General features: G+C 45.0%; 1 protein-coding gene across 1 annotated transcript in view; it reads left to right on the top strand.

The window, feature by feature from the left end:
- LOC144754171 (E3 ubiquitin-protein ligase TRIM39-like) overlaps nt 1–5,331 on the top strand; it is an 89,683-nt gene extending 84,352 nt beyond the window's left edge. The window contains exon 6 of the mRNA XM_078641751.1: nt 4,789–5,331. Coding sequence (XP_078497877.1) covers nt 4,789–5,303 — 515 coding nt within the window. The 3' untranslated portion in view covers nt 5,304–5,331. The remainder of the gene's footprint in view (nt 1–4,788) is intronic.
- The last annotated feature ends 10,400 nt before the right edge of the window (nt 5,332–15,731 follow it).

Below are 15,731 nucleotides of genomic sequence, written 5' to 3'. Positions count from 1 at the left end.
CTGTCAGGGGCTTAAAGATTACACTGCACACCCCACGTAATCAAAAGATTGTTACTTGAACGCGCAAAGTCACACACAAGTCTTTGCCCCAGCAAGGCTATTGGTAGGAATGTTTTTTGTTCACTGGGCCACTGGCGTGTTGAACGGACAACTACAGGTGCGGACCTCTGAAGGAGCATTTGGCACTGGCCTTGTGCCAGCTGCTTCCGCGCCTCTTGGAGATTACCGCAGCACTGGCCATACCTGCAACCAGTGGTGTAACGAAAGTTGAGGGTGCCCCCCTACAAGGTACATGGAGGGGCCCCATTCCACATTTAATCTGGAGCTCTCAGGCCTGAGTATTGGTCAAGCAGCTGGTGGCCCCAGACACTCGGCCCTTGTCCATCTCCAAAACAAACCGTCTGCAATTTGAGAATTACCATCGACAATAAGCTTTCCATGAAAGCCCATATCAACCGAGTATTGGGCACCTGCTACGGCATCTTACAGAAACTACTAAAAATCTTCAAATGGTTACCAATGGAAACCCGGAAGCCACTGGTGCAGGGCCTAATTCTATGTCGCATGGACTACGGAAATGACTTACTGGCCTCTATAAATGAAGACCTTTTCTCCAAATAACAGATTCTGCAGAACACATCAGCAACAAGATTAATTTTGGACCTGCCTCCTGGATCGCCATCCTGTCCCAACTTAAAACTCCTTCATTGGCTTCCAGTTAGGAAGAGAGGGCAGTATAAAATCCTGTGCTTAACACACAAAAGCATCTATGGCACTGGCCCTGGTTATCTTGAAAAAAACCTGAAAAAATACCAGCCCGCCAGAGCCCTGAGATCTAGCTCCAAACTTCTCTTAACTCCTCTGTGGGTTTGCACTGTGCGAAACGGAGGCTGCTCCTTTTCATATCTTGCCCCCCACCTTTGAAATAAGCTTCCATCCCACCTCACATCTATCCTAGACAACCCGCGCTTTCGTAGAGAATTAAAAACATGGCTGTTCTCTAAATGAAACGAGATAGAACCCAGGTAGTGGAATCGTCTGCGAGCGCCTTGAGACCTAACTGTGATTTGTGCTCTATACAAGATTCTTTGACTTTGACTTGGAGTACTGTGCTGAGGGGCCCCTACAGCCCAGGTTCCCCCTGCACCACAGGGGCTGCGTGGGCCTTTGTTATGCCACTGCCTGCAGCCACCTGCCTCCTGGGTTGTTGAGTATAATCCCCAGCTCTAGATGCTTCCAGTGTCACTACCTTCTCATTGCCCCTGTGTCCTCACCGGCTCACCAGCCGCACTCCTTGACTTAGACTGAATATCCCAGCCGAAGAGGGGCAGATGCTGAACAGAGCGTACAAGCTCTGAGCTCTAGCGATGCAACCAGGCTGGAGCAAGGGCCGGAGCCTCGCAGGAGCGGAGCCTCTCTGTTCCGCTCCTAGGATTGCGGTGTGTCCTCGCATCACTCGCGTCACTTCCGTTTCCCTCGTGATTGAATCACTAGTAACACTCCGGGTAGCTCTGTCACTCATTACCATCTAATACAGTCCACTGACTAGTATTCTTCTAGTCGCTCTCCTACTCTGCACCATACCTTTGGAGCAGCTCTTTTACTCTGTGACATACAACGCAGTGTACTGAGTAGTAAAGTATACCTTGGAGTAGCTCTGTCACTCTTCGCCATCTGATGCAGAGTACTGACTAGTACTGTATACCTTCTAGTAGCTCTCTTACTCTGTATCATCCAATGCAGTGTACAGACTAGTACCGTTTACTTTGGAGTGGCTCTGTTGCTCTGTACTATCCAAATTAATGTACTGACTGCAACAGTTTCATTTCTAATAGCTTGGTACTCTGTAACATTTTTATGCAGTGTACTGACTAATACAGTTTACCTTCCAGTAGCTCTCCTACTCTGTACCATATATTATATAGTACTGACTAGTACAGTGCGCCTTGGAGTAGCTCTGTCACATCTAATGCAGTGTGCTAACTGGTACTGTATACCTTGGAGTAGCTCTTTTGCTCTGCACCAACTAATCTGGTGTGCTGACTACTACAGTTTACCTTCCAGGAGCTCTATCACTCAGTACCATCTAATGCAGTGCACAGATAAGTACTGTATGCCTTCTAGTAGCTCTCCTACTCTGCACATTCCAACACAGTGTACTGACTACTACTGTATACCTTTGGAGTAGCTCTATTAATGTGTGTCATATAACGCAGTGTACTAAGTAATCCTGTATACCTTGGAGTAGCACCGTTACTCTGTGCCATCTAATGCACTGTACTGACTAGCAGTGGCGGCTGGGGCCATTTGAAATTGGTGGGTGTAAAAGTTGTGGATGGAAGGTTGCGAACGAGCTGCTACAGAAGCTCAGTTAAAAACATATAAAGGGATTTCTAAGTGCACTGCCACTGCCAGACATTTTATCTTCAGATTAGAAATCAATCTCATTGGCATCACAGCGCTTTACATGAACACCAGTTAGAAGTACTCATGGTCACGTTAATTTATTTAGGCATGGGACGATTAAGTGATTAGCCCAGAATCACAGGAGGTTGAGCTGACGCCGGGGCTCCGTGTTCAGTTCTACATAACTGTAACTCCAGCACACTGAGCACAGATAATGTTCCCCGAAAAAACATAACAGGCAGAACTTACTATGTCACTTGGTGGGTCACTTACTTGGGGCCAGGACTGGATGACGTGGAGAGCTCGAAGTTACTCTCAATCACGCAGCGCTTAACCCTCGTTTTTTCCACTCCTTCCCTGGGCACTATGAGGCGAGAACCGTAGCAACTGAAGGAAAGGCAGCAAGGGATAGAAAATGACCAATCACTGAACGACTTTATAATAAAACCATACTGTGATTGGCCATGTTCTTCTGTAAAGCCAAACCTGCTGCCTCCAAGACCAGGACTACTCCGCGCCTCTCTTGAAGCAATCCAGTCACTGCTCCTCTGCTGTATATCAGCAAACAGCCTAAGAGCAGATCCAGGATTGGCTGGAGCAGCCAAAGTCAGTGCTCCTTTGCAGACCGGAGGAGGCTGCGGCTGTGATTCCCGGCACACTAACGTAGTGCTGGTGGAGAGAACTCACGTGCACATGTCGGGTTGCAACCCGACATGCGCACTTAAACTTCAGGCCCAGCCAGTCTGAGTCTCTCTCGTGCTGTTTATAAGATGCCCCACCCCCTCACATGATTGGAAGACTAGGCATCCGCCTGCAAAGGGCACTACACTCAGATGTGGCCGAAATAAAAACAGTGTGACACGGCCAGGAATATAAACATTTATAATTGTTGTTAGCATAACATTTTTAATCCGGCAACACATACAGGGGGGGCAATACCCTTATGCCCCCATGGAGAAACTGCCACTGTTGACTAGTACTGTATACACCTTCTAGTAGCTTTCTTCCTCTGTACCATCTAATGCAGTATACTGACTAGTACTGTATGCCTTGGAGTAGCTTTGTCACTTTGTACCATTCAATGCAATGCACTAGCTAGTACAGTATACATTGGAGCAGATATGTTGCTCTGTACCCTCTAATGTACTGTACTGACTAGTGCAGTTTACCTTCTAGTAGCTCTGTCACTCTACACCATTTAATGCATTGGACTGACTAGTACAGTATACCTTCTAGTAGCTCTCCTACTCTGTACCATATATGATATACTACCATCCAATGCAGTGCAATGTGTAGTACTGAAGACTGTGGAATGTGCATTTCATTCTTGGCAATCTAAAGCAGTGTACTGACTAGTGCGGTATCTTTTTGAGTAACTCTGTGCTATCTAATGAAATGTACTAACTGGTACAGTACGCCTTCTAGTAGCTCTGTTCCTCTGTGCCATCGACTGCAGTCTACTGACTACTACAGTATACCTTGAAGTAGCTCTATTACTCTGTACCATCTAAAACAGTGTTCTAATTAGGACTGTATACCTTCTAGTATCTCTCTCACTCGGTACAATGTAATGCAGTGTGCTGACTAGTACTGTATACCTTCCAATAGCTCATTCACTCATTACCATCCTGGGCAGTTTACTGACTTGTACAGTACACCTTGGAGTAGCGGTCTCTCTGTCCAATCTAATGCAGTGTACTGCCTTGTACAGTACACTTTTAGTACTTCTGTTATTAAGTACTATCTAATGCAGGGTACTGACAAGTACTCTATACCTTCTAGTGGCTCTCTCACATAATGCAGTGTACCTTCTAGTAACTCTGTCACTCAGTACCATCTAATGCAGTGTTCTGACTAGTACTGTATAGCTTTGAGTAGCTCTTTAACTCTGTGCATATAACGCAGTGTACTGAGTAGTACTCTATATCTCTGTCACTCTGTGCTATCTAATGCACTTTACTGACTAGTACTGTATTCCTTCTAGTAGCTCCCTTCCTCTGTACCATGTAATATAGAGTACTAACTAGTACAGTACTCTTCTTGTATATGTTACTGTGTGTTAGTGTGGTGTAGTATGTGCTGCGTGGTGCAGCGTAGTGTGTAGTAGAATGCTGTGTCTATGTAGTGCAGCGTGATGTTCGGTGTAGTGTGTGCTCTAGGTGAATGTGTGCTTTAGTGTGAGCAGTCTAGTGCTGCGCTCTTTAGTGTAGTGATCAGTCTAGTGCTGCGCTCTTTAGTGTAGTGAGCAGTCTAGTGCTGTGCTCTCTAGCGCTGCGTGCTCCTTCCATGTGTGGTGTAAATTAATCACATGTAAAACAGAAGCAGTAATTACAGCCTTTATTTGTGTCATTAAATCTCTATTTGTGAATCTCTTCTCTGCAGTGATGGTGACTCTGGATCCTGACACGGCTCAGCCTCGGCTCCTCCTGTCTGAGGGGGGGAGACGAGTGAGATGGACGGACACAGCACAGACCCTGACGGACACCCCCAAGAGATTCACCTCCTTCTGGCCCTGTGTGCTGGGGAGCGAGGGGTTCACCTCCGGCAGACATTACTGGGAGGTGCAGCTGCTGCGGGAGGGGGCGCTGTGGCATGTGGGAGTCGCAGCAGAGTCTGTGGACAGGAAGGGAGAGATCACATGGTCACCTGAGGCGGGAGTCTGGGCTGTGGAGCGGTGGAAGGGTCAGTACTCGGCTCTCACCTCTCCTGAGACCCCTCTGTCCCCTTGTGACAAGCCCCTGAAGCTGGGGGTGTATCTGGACTACGAGGGGGGGCTGCTGTCCCTGTACAATGCTGACTCCATGGAGCTTCTCTACTCCTTCCCGCAGGCCCCCTTCACGGAGAGGCTCTTCCCGTACTTCTGGCTCAGTGGAGGAGCGGAGCTGAGGCTGGTGTGAGAGCTGCAGGGAGCTTCAGCCCCTCATCCTTCCCTCGCACCCCGCTACAGGGGAGGAGAAGAGCTGAGGCTGGTGTGAGAGCTGCGGAGAGCTTCAGCCCCTCATCCTTCCTTCGCACCCCCCTACAGGGGAGGAGCGGAGCTGAGGCTGGAGTGAGAGCTGCAGGGAGCTTCAGCCCCTCATCCTTCCCTCCCACCCCCTACAGGAGAGGAGCGGAGTTGAGGCTGGAGTGAGAGCTGCAGGGAGCTTCAGCCCCTCATCCTTCCCTCCCAGCCCCCTACAGGGGAGGAGCGGAGTTGAGGCTGGAGTGAGAGCTGCAGGGAGCTTCCGACCCTCATCCTTCACTCCCACCCCCCTACGGGGGAGGAGCGGAGCTCTGGCTCGTGTGAGAGCTGCAGGGAGCTTCAGACCCTCATCCTTCCCTCCCACCACCCTACAGGGGAGGCACAGAGCTGAGGCTGGTATGAGAGCTGCAGGGAGCTTCAGACCCTCATCCTTCCCTCCCAGCCCCCCTACAGGGGAGGAGTGGAGCGGAGGCTGGTGTGAGAGTTGCAGGGAGCTTCAGCCCCTCATCCTTCCCTCCCTCCCCCGCACAGTGGTAATTTGACCAGGAGCACAAGCAGAGACTCTTTTAAATAATAAAACTCTCCCTTTGGAGATAAGCCCCTTGTGGGAGGCCGTAACTCCAGTGACTGGAAAATAAGGTTTCTTACATGTAGATTTAATGGTGTATAGATGTCAGGCAACCCCATGTGCAGACCCCCCTCAACTGTCATCCACAGTTTAAACACCAACATTCCAAAGAATCTTCTTCACAACGACCCTCCCACATGTTGCCATGACAACCAGAAGACTCACAACTATGTATCTCTTTTCTTTGTACAATTTTAAAACAAGGGCAGGAAACGTTCGCTGTGTGAATCATGCACCAGACATCATGTAACATATAATAAAGACTCTGTTAAATAAAAAAATGCGTATTTCTTTCACACGTGGCTCTTAGACATTAATATGCACATTATAGCGCTGCGCTGAGAAGTACTTATTGAAAGTGATTGTTTTTTTTACATGACCTTAGAAACCATTCCTGCCCCCGCCCAGCAACAGCGCTATTATTAGTGACCTCAGACGCAAGACAGTTGTCACGTGAACCCTGTATGTAACCCAAATTCAGGGCGGCTTTAGGACAGTGGACCGGTGCAGCTGCACCTGGCCTGACCTGGGAGTGGCGATGTGTGCAGAAATAACTTTAGGTTTTAAAAGCACCTGCTACTTCCTTGTGTGTCCAGCAGGTTTCAGGCAACAATAAAAATGTCAAGATAACACAGGTGATTATTGTTTCTGCTGGAGAGAGATCGAAGTTTTGTCTTGTCACAGTTTCAACTCCTCATTCAGTAGCGAAGAGGGTTAATATGCCGGCTGCAAAGAACGTGTACATGCAGATCACAGAAGAGTAATCCAAGTTGGTTTGTGTAACATATCCTATAGACTGATTTACACATATAAGATTAATTGCTTCTGTTAATGTGTGTTTGGTGTACATTGCTCTGACACCCTAGAGTTGGCATGAGTAGTGCTATAAAACAAAAGACATGCATGTGAGGGAGGAGCTGTGAAGAGATGAGTGCCACTGTTGGAAGGTGGGGGTGAGGGAATATTTGGAAATGGCGGTCATGGCGGAGGGGCGCGAAAAAATATTGTCACACCTGGCGCCTCTATCTCTAAAGCCGGCCCTGCCCAGATTCTTTTAGATCCGTTAATTCAAACGCAATCGTTTTTTGTAGCGCTGGTATTCTAAACTCGCGGTTTTGAATGTGCTTTTATATGTGATTGGGAAGAAAATGGACCATCGGTGAAGTCAAATATTTGTTTAGGATCACAAAATTTGGTTACGCGGCAAAGCCGCAATTAATCCAGGTGTTCTAGTTTACTTTCGGACAAATTACCTACTAAATAGGTATATATGTGTCTCTCCTTTTTACCTCAAATTTTAACGTTTTTGTGATCCATCACCTGTGAATCAAGCTGATATTTCTTTGCCAGGTTTCTAAAACTTCTTTCTGTGGACAGTGTTTTTGTAACGTGAGCATGACGAGGCCAGTGAAGATATATCACAATACAGAACTATTTTTATTTTTTTAGTTGAAAAAGCTTTATGGAAATAGATATAGAAAATACATTACAGAAATATAATAAAGGCTAACCCCAATGAGAACAATTGATGCAAATACCTAATACTTCATAAATTACAAATAAAACTATATAAACGGAAAACAGAATCAGAGAGTACCATTATAAAAATAGCATTTTTGTTTTTTTTGTTTAGCAACAATCACATGTTAAATACCGGTAGCACTGTCCAATAACAATATAATAACAAAATGAAATAAACAGTATAATAATCCTATAATAAATACGTAATAGTAAGGTATTAACAAAGCAATCATGGCAGTTGAAAAACAAAATTAATATCCTTGTTATGTAATACAGAGGAAGAAATGTAGTTAGTGGGAGGAGACTAGAAGGCCTCTTTACGAATACGTTGCCTGGAGGTGGTTACCTAGCCTGTGATGATGACATAGGAAATTCCACCAGGCAGAAAAGGAGACTTTGGAGGCATCTTTACGGTTCGATGTTATAACTTGAAATGCAATGGCAATAGATAAATCTATAAATGAGCCTATTTTGCGAGCACCTAACCAACGCATAGAGGAACTACCCAAAAATATAGAGGGAATATCAAAAGGGAAAGTGGTTGAACATATAGTGGCAATAGTCTTACATACTTTGGTCCAAAAAATGAAAATATTAGGGCAAAGAAAAAAGGAATGAAGATATGTACCGGGAGTATTTTTGCAAGACCAGCAGTTAGGGGAGAGGGAAGGGCTACATTTAAAAATAGCCAGTGAAGTTAAAAATAATCTCGGATACAAATAGTAAAGATTTTGGGTAGTGCTGGCATTTCATGAAATGTGGTGAATCCGAACCCAAATAGAGTCCCAGGTGTGTATAGAGAAAGTGGGCTGCAGATCTGATTCCCATAAAAGTTCAATCTTGCTTTTGGGACGAATAGATAGAGGGAAAAATAGGTATTTGTAAATATGAGAAGCTCAAACAGAGGAAGAAGAAGGTAATGGTTGAATAGAGGAATCGGGAAGAGAAGAAGAAGTGTCTGAGAGAAGAGAGAGTTGCATATTTACAATCCGTCTTAAAGAATCAAACTTAGAAAAAGAAGAACCGGATAAGTTGTATCTAGACTGGAATTCCTTGAAAGAAAGAAATTGCTTATTGTGTATTAGGTGTTTAACCTGGAAAACACCTTTTAAAATCCAGTCTTTCCAGAAAAGAGTGTGGTTGGAAAGCTTGATGAATTTATTATGCCAAGTAGAGGAATCCAAAAATAGCTGCAGAGGAGAACGTGATTTGGTAAGAATTGGATAGAGAGTAGATATAAGATATGAAATAGTAGGAGATTTAAAAGAATGGGGAGGATGAGCAAGGTACTCTAGCGAAGAGAAGGGAAATGGATGAATAATCGATTCTTCTAATTTATGCCATACTGATAAAGGAGGTTCATCCGATGAGGAATGATAGGGTAAGGCTTGTCGAAGTAGAAATGAGGAGTGATATTGGCGAAAGTTGGGAAAGTTAACCCCACCTCTGTACTTAGGAGCAGAAAGAAAAATACGAGCCTTTTGATTGTTCCAGAGGAATTTACTCAATACACTATCAAGGGTCTTAAATTTTTTTAAAGGTATGATTATCGGTAACATAAAAAGGTAAAAATTAACTACCGTAAGCATCATCATCTTGGAGGTATCCAGCCTACGCCACCAGGACAGATATAAAGGGGACCCTTTCTCTGCCATGGCAGAGATTTTTTTTTATTTTTATTTTATTTTTTAAATCTTTTTATTGAAACAAAAAAAACAGAGAAAGTGGTCTACATACTCGGACAGGAAGATTACGTGGCATACAAGGGGTCACACAGGAAATATAACATTACATCAGTTGCATGGCATTACATTACGTTTGAAGTCTCTCTCGGGTTATGCCTCCAACTGTGAGCCTGGGGTGGTTCACAGATATTTCCTCTGTGTTCATTCCATTTGTCCCATATCTCCCCCCATTTTTTGGGGCATCCCCGGGAAGTGTACACGGTCTTTTCTTGAACCATGCACCAGTCCATGTCTCGCTTCCACTCAGTAATTTTTGGAGGCGTCACTGCTCCCCAGCACCTAGTGATGTTACGCTTTGCCACCATCTGCCCAAGCGTCACCCAGATCTTCCCTCTCTCCGAAAGGTCTGTTGGCTCCCATATGTTCAGTATGCACCGTTTAACCTCTGGACGCAGTTCCATTCCCCAAACATCTTTCATACATCGGACCACTTTCACCCAGTACGACTGTAGTATTGGGCATTCCCATATCATGTGGAAGAAGGAGCCAGCCATTCCACAGCCCCTTCGGCACCTATCATCCTCGCACCTACCCATCTTCTTCAGCCTGGTGCTAGAAATGTATGCCCTATGGAGAATTTTAAGTTGGATGAGTCTCAGTCTGGACGAGATAGCTACTTCCATGGCAGAGATTTTAGATAAAACCTCATCCAGGTTCAAATGAACAGTTGTAGCAATTGAAGCAGAATATTTTATCCCTGAACACGTAATGCAGTTAGTATTCCATTTAAAGTACATCCCTTCAAACATACTACTAAGACAATATTTATTAAGCGCAAGGATCTCGGACTTGAAAAAATTCAACTTATATCCAGAAATGGCAGCTTATGAAGACAGAAGATCAACAAAAGCAAGCAAGGATGTAGAAGGATTAGAAATAAATAACAAAATATCATCGCATAAGCAGTGAACTTCATTTGAATAGCTTTATGAGTAAAACCAAAAAGGAAGGAGAATTCCGAAGAAAATGAAGAAAAGGCTCAAGGGAAGAATAAAAATTAAAGGAGACAAGGGGCAACCTTGACGAGTACCTCGTTGGAGAGTAAAATATTGAGATTGAAGGCCATTAATAACAAGCATTTACAATGCAATGATCTCATCTTTGTTAAAGTTAAAGCTATTGGTATTGTAAACGTTATTGTTTTCATTTATTGTTTTTTTTTTAACCAATAAATATATGATATTGTCATTTACAATGGCAATAGGTAAGCATTAGAGAGTAGTAGAGAGTGTTAGCAGTTATTAATAGTTAGTAGAGAGTGACTCGATTAATAGAGAGTGTACTTGTATAGAGTAGAGTAGGAGTGAGTTGTAGGCAATAGTAGTTAGTGAGTAGTGTAGATTAGTGGAGACTAGTATAGAGTAAGTAGTAGATAGTGTGTAGAGAGCGTGTAGGATTTAGTGAGTAATAGACAGAGTAGTAGTGAGTAAGGAAAAGTACTAGATAGAAATAGATGTAGTGTAGTGAGTTATAGATAGTATATGGAGTAGTATATCTATTTAGTAGAGTGAGTAGCAAATGACTTTTAAAATAGAGTAGATATTAGAGAGCAGTAGTTAGTACTTTTTAGTATTAGAGTGTAGTAGAGAGTGGTAGAGAGTGAGTGTTATAATGAGTAGTAATGAGAGAGTAGTATTTTGTAGATATAGTTATTAGAGTAGTTTGAGTAGGGTTTTATAAACTGAGTATTAGAGAGTTAGTAGTAGAGAGTGAGTTGAAGAGTGAGTAATAGTGAGTAGTAGATAGTTTTATATAGTGTGTAGTAGAGTAGTAGTGAGTACTATAGAGTAATAGGTATTAATATTGTAGAAAGTTAGTAGTATAATTATTTTGAGTTGTAGAGACAGTTGTAGTTGACAGAGCCACACACACAAACACAGAGCCACACACATACAGCCTACGCTAGCCGAGACCTAAAAAAATAAAAAACACCGAGCCTGGCAGATCGTTTGTTGGTTGCACTGTATTCACTAGAGCACAGACTTCTGGAGACATCCAAAGGGACTGGGCTTCTTGTGAACATAAACAGCTCGACGGTAGGTAGATATGACCTGTTCATCAGGAAGGCGTCTGTCTCTTGTGTGTCTACTCCTCGAGGCATGGCTGTCTCCGTCTTGGGGCACCATCTGTAATCCGGCCTTCACCCCTTATCCCTCCACACATCTAAATTATAACAGCCCAGTGTTTGCACTTCTTTCTTTGGGGATAAACAGGCTTAGTTTAAATCACAAATCTCCTGCTCTGCTTCCTACCTCGCTAAATGCCTTTCATTGTGTTTTCCCGCCTCCTCCGCTGTTACTGGACATGAGCAGACAAACTGACTCCGGTGCAGAGAAACAAAACTGATTGCACACCAAAAAAGCAACAGAAACACACAGCAGGTACAGGGTGAAGACAGTGTATGGAGGGAGATCGAGAGATGTGCCAGGCACTTTCTGCTCACAGAGAGGTGTATGTAGAGAGACAGAGGGCGAAAGAGGTGCCAGGAATGGTGTGCATGCGCGGAGACCTAGGGGAGGAAATGCGGATACCAGCGAACAGTGTGTCCAACAAGAGGGGCATGGGGAAGGGGAGCCTGGACAGTTACCACATACTGAGTGGGTGCACGCTAAAGGTCAAAGGTAGGAGAACCGAGAGGTGCCCGGCTGTGTTTGCGTGCATGGCATGACCTCCGACAACATAATTTATGATAAAAAGAGGATATGCGGGATCCGTTACAACATCCTTCATTGCCACCCCTCCCCCCCCCCCGCCCCTAATCATTTAGGCCTAGATGTAGGTAAATGTGATTTACTGATTCATAAATACTGAATTTTACCGATTCGGTATTCATGAATCGGTAAATCAAATGTAGGTAGAAATTCAGTAAAAAATACCGAATCGGTATGATTCGGTATTTACCGATTCTGTAATTACAGAATCGGTATTTGCCATTGATTCCTATGGGCTTTGAAACCCATAGGAATCAATGGCAAATACCGATTCGGTAATTACAGAATCGGTAAAAATACCGAATTTGCAAGGGGAACAGGGTGTCACTTTGACATCCTGTTGCACCCCTGTTTCTTGTTTGTGTGCCATGTGACACACATACATGCCCTCAGGGCATGTCTGTGTGCCACATGGCACAGGTGTACATGCACAGATGTGCATGTACACTGGAATTCGTTATTTACCATGTAATAGTATTACATGGTAAATAACGAATCGGTATTGGCCTGTGGCACTGTTTTCAGTGCCACCTACATCTGTATTTACCGATTCGGTAAATTTACCGATTCAGTATTTTACAGAATCGGATATTTACCGAATCAGTAAATATACCGATTCTTTAAATTAAATGCCACCTACATGTCAATTCCCAAATTACGGTCGGTAACGGTCGAAATCGGCCGTTACCGACCGGAAATTGGCGACCTACATCGGGCCCTGAGTTAGTAAGGAAAATGCTCAGGGATAAGGTTAGGGATGAGAAATTGATGATCATAATAATGTACCATTCACTATTACTAAGTGCATTAGACACTCTAGTGGGCATGAATTGTCATAATAAAGGGAAGCATGCTCTGCCAGAAAGATTTTGGATTGTGCACATTTTGTTAGGAAATGTTAACATTTGCTGCCAGTACATGACAGTACTGAAAGGACTAAACTGCTGCGGATGTGATAGCTCAAGGAGACGCGTTTAGAATACTTTCCAGTAAATGTTGCACTTGAGAAACTACACATATATGCCCTTCCACACCATAGAGAGATGCATACACATATATCTGTCAGGTTGCATCATCTACATTGTATGCACTCACGTATTTATGTTCTAGTATTTATGCATTATTAGCTGACACGTACTTCAGATTCTGATTTCTACATGCTACTGTGTGTTGAAAAGGAAACCTGAAACATATGCTTTCGTGTTTCTCTCAACACCACTCTATTGCTTGCACAGTGCACACTGTTACAAATATTCTCTATTCCTTATGAATAAAAATAACAAATGGCATTCCACATATTTCCTGACCGAAAACAAAACTGTTAAATGTGTGCAGAAAACGTGCATGAAATATGCGAGCAATTGCACATCTCTTTGCATGACTTAAAGATGCAAACATTTTCCAATCTTTTTACATACTTTTATATGTGAGCTCATCACTTCCTCAATCACGGCTTTGGCAATACCAAGTCAAATGCCTAATGTGAATGGCAGGTGGAATCGTCACCAAGTGAGGTCAGTGCAGCTGTCTGGGAAGTGCTCATTCCTCTCAATTGTACAGCTTCAGTCTATTGAGCCAACAACTGGGGCTGAACTGGGAGGCGTGTGGTGCTTGCTGGGCTGGGGCCTTCACCAGTCTCTGAGCTGACAACAATTCTCTACTTTACTCTCCATAGTATCAAAAGTACACCTGAGTGTTATAAACTTTGCTCCAAAAGTTCTTGACTTTAGGGCATTCGTAGATGATGTGGGTCAGGTCTCCTTTCTCTTTGTGGCAGTTCCAACATATGTCGGATTCTGTGGCGCCTACTGCCGCTAGTCGGGCCAAAGGCACCGAGCTGAAGGTCGCAGGCAGCGAATTCGATATATTTCCATTCGTACTTCTGTCTAAACAACCTGTCTTGCTGCTGGGGAAGATTCTCCCAGCCTTGACACCCAGGTTAGCATTGTTATTGTAACATACACTGCCACTGTGCCAAGCAGCATGCTGCTTTCGGGCGTGCAGGGCCTCAATACAACCCCTGATGCTCAATCGGAACACAAGCGGTGCTGCTCTGTACACAGACATATTAAATCAGGCCCGGTCGTTTAGCACTAATCAGTTAGAACAGCCGTTGTTTGGGGCTATTTCTGCATGGGTGCCCATGCCAAAGACAGGGGCGCTCCTGTAAGAAAGACTTAGAGGCAACGCCGCTGAGATTTCTTCATCTTTCTTTGACATGCACGGGCGGGGGCTTTTAGAATTAGGGACAGTGCACATATTTAGGAGACTTGGCTACTAGCAAACACATCTGGGGGAGTGTGGCACCGGACTCATATTTAAGGACTCTAGCATATATATGTACAGGGTTCTAGCACCTTACCCATATCCCAGTAGACCATTTCTTACTGTGAATGGGATCGCCTTCACATAGTTAAAGAGGTCGGTAACTGAACTTTGGGAAAGGAGCGAGCGAATCATACAGACATCCTGGCAAGCATGAGCAGTGGTCCACGGCCCGCGGAAGTGGAAACTGCTATTCATGTACAAGGAAGTGGTGAACCATGGTACCACAGAGGATCCTGACAAAATCCTGAGCGAGCTGGGAGGTATGAGGGGAATTATGCGTGAGGCTGGAATGGGACAATGCAATTTACAGAGTAACAACCGCTGCGAATAGGTGATAATCGTTAAAGGCAAGCGTCAGTTCTGCAGAGGGCTGTAGATGCCTTCTGCTGGAGTATAGGGAGTTGAAGAGGGGTAGGGAAGACTGCGAAGTGGCCACGAACTTTGCTTGAGCCTTGTCTAGGCTCTGTTCTGTGACGGTCATGATCTGGTGAAGGATGTCTCCGATGTCCTGTTTCCGCCCATCGCCCTGGTCGGTCCCTTCGTGCCCGCCGTGAGGAGGAGGCAGGGACATCCCCCCTTGCACTGAGTGGCCAGCCAGGTTCACCCCAGCCAGAGTCTGCAACATCCTGGACTGCTCGCCCATGCTCTTCCGGCTGCTGATGCTGTGCACCGCAGCCCGATCAATCTCAAGGGGCCTGGGGAGGGGGGTAGTGGCGTGCGTGCACAGGGATCCGGGGAGCGTATCTTGCAGCGTCTCCGGGAGAAAAAGAGGCGATAAGGAGCAGCGATGGCAGACCAGAATTGAAGCCAGAAAGTGTGGCTGTGGATGTTCGGGAGTCTCGTTTTAGAAATAGCTTTTGCGAACCTGGCAAGAAATTGCTTTGAACCCGACAGCGAGAAGCGGTGAACCCTACCGAGAAAATCCTTTGAGGAAAAAAAAACATGTGACTTGCACAGGTAAAGCCTGCGTAAATCCCGACACATAAAAAATCATATGGATCAATCATGGCACAAGGTGCGAGGCTTTCTGAGCCCCTTTGATCCCTGGCTAGGAGAAAAAGAAAAATCAAGTGAACCCTAACAGCAAAGGTCAGCGAACTCGAACAGAAAATCCGTGCGCACCTTGAAAGGAAAATGTGGTAAAAGCGCTGTGACAGGGAAAAGTGAAGCCGAGAGACGTTTCCCTTTGTTCGGAGACAGTTGGCCTCCCGCTTGCCCCATTTCCTAAAAATAACATAAGCACCGGGAGACGACCCCCGTGATGAGACTGGAGGTTTGCAAATGCGAAGCGTGATGATGATTTACCTATATTTTGTCCACGCTGCGGACGCAGCACACCACCTTCATGCTGTGCAGTCGGAGCCAGCAGTCACTGCACCGCCCTCTCCGCTCGCAGGCCAGCCTTGCTAAAACTGTGATGAGGGCTGTCG

The sequence above is a fragment of the Lissotriton helveticus genome, chromosome 5_1 (genome assembly GCF_964261635.1).
Source record: "Lissotriton helveticus chromosome 5_1, aLisHel1.1, whole genome shotgun sequence".
Classification (NCBI taxonomy): domain Eukaryota; kingdom Metazoa; phylum Chordata; class Amphibia; order Caudata; family Salamandridae; genus Lissotriton; species Lissotriton helveticus.
Note: the sequence above shows the minus strand (reverse complement) of the source record. Positions and strands in the feature narration are given on the sequence as shown.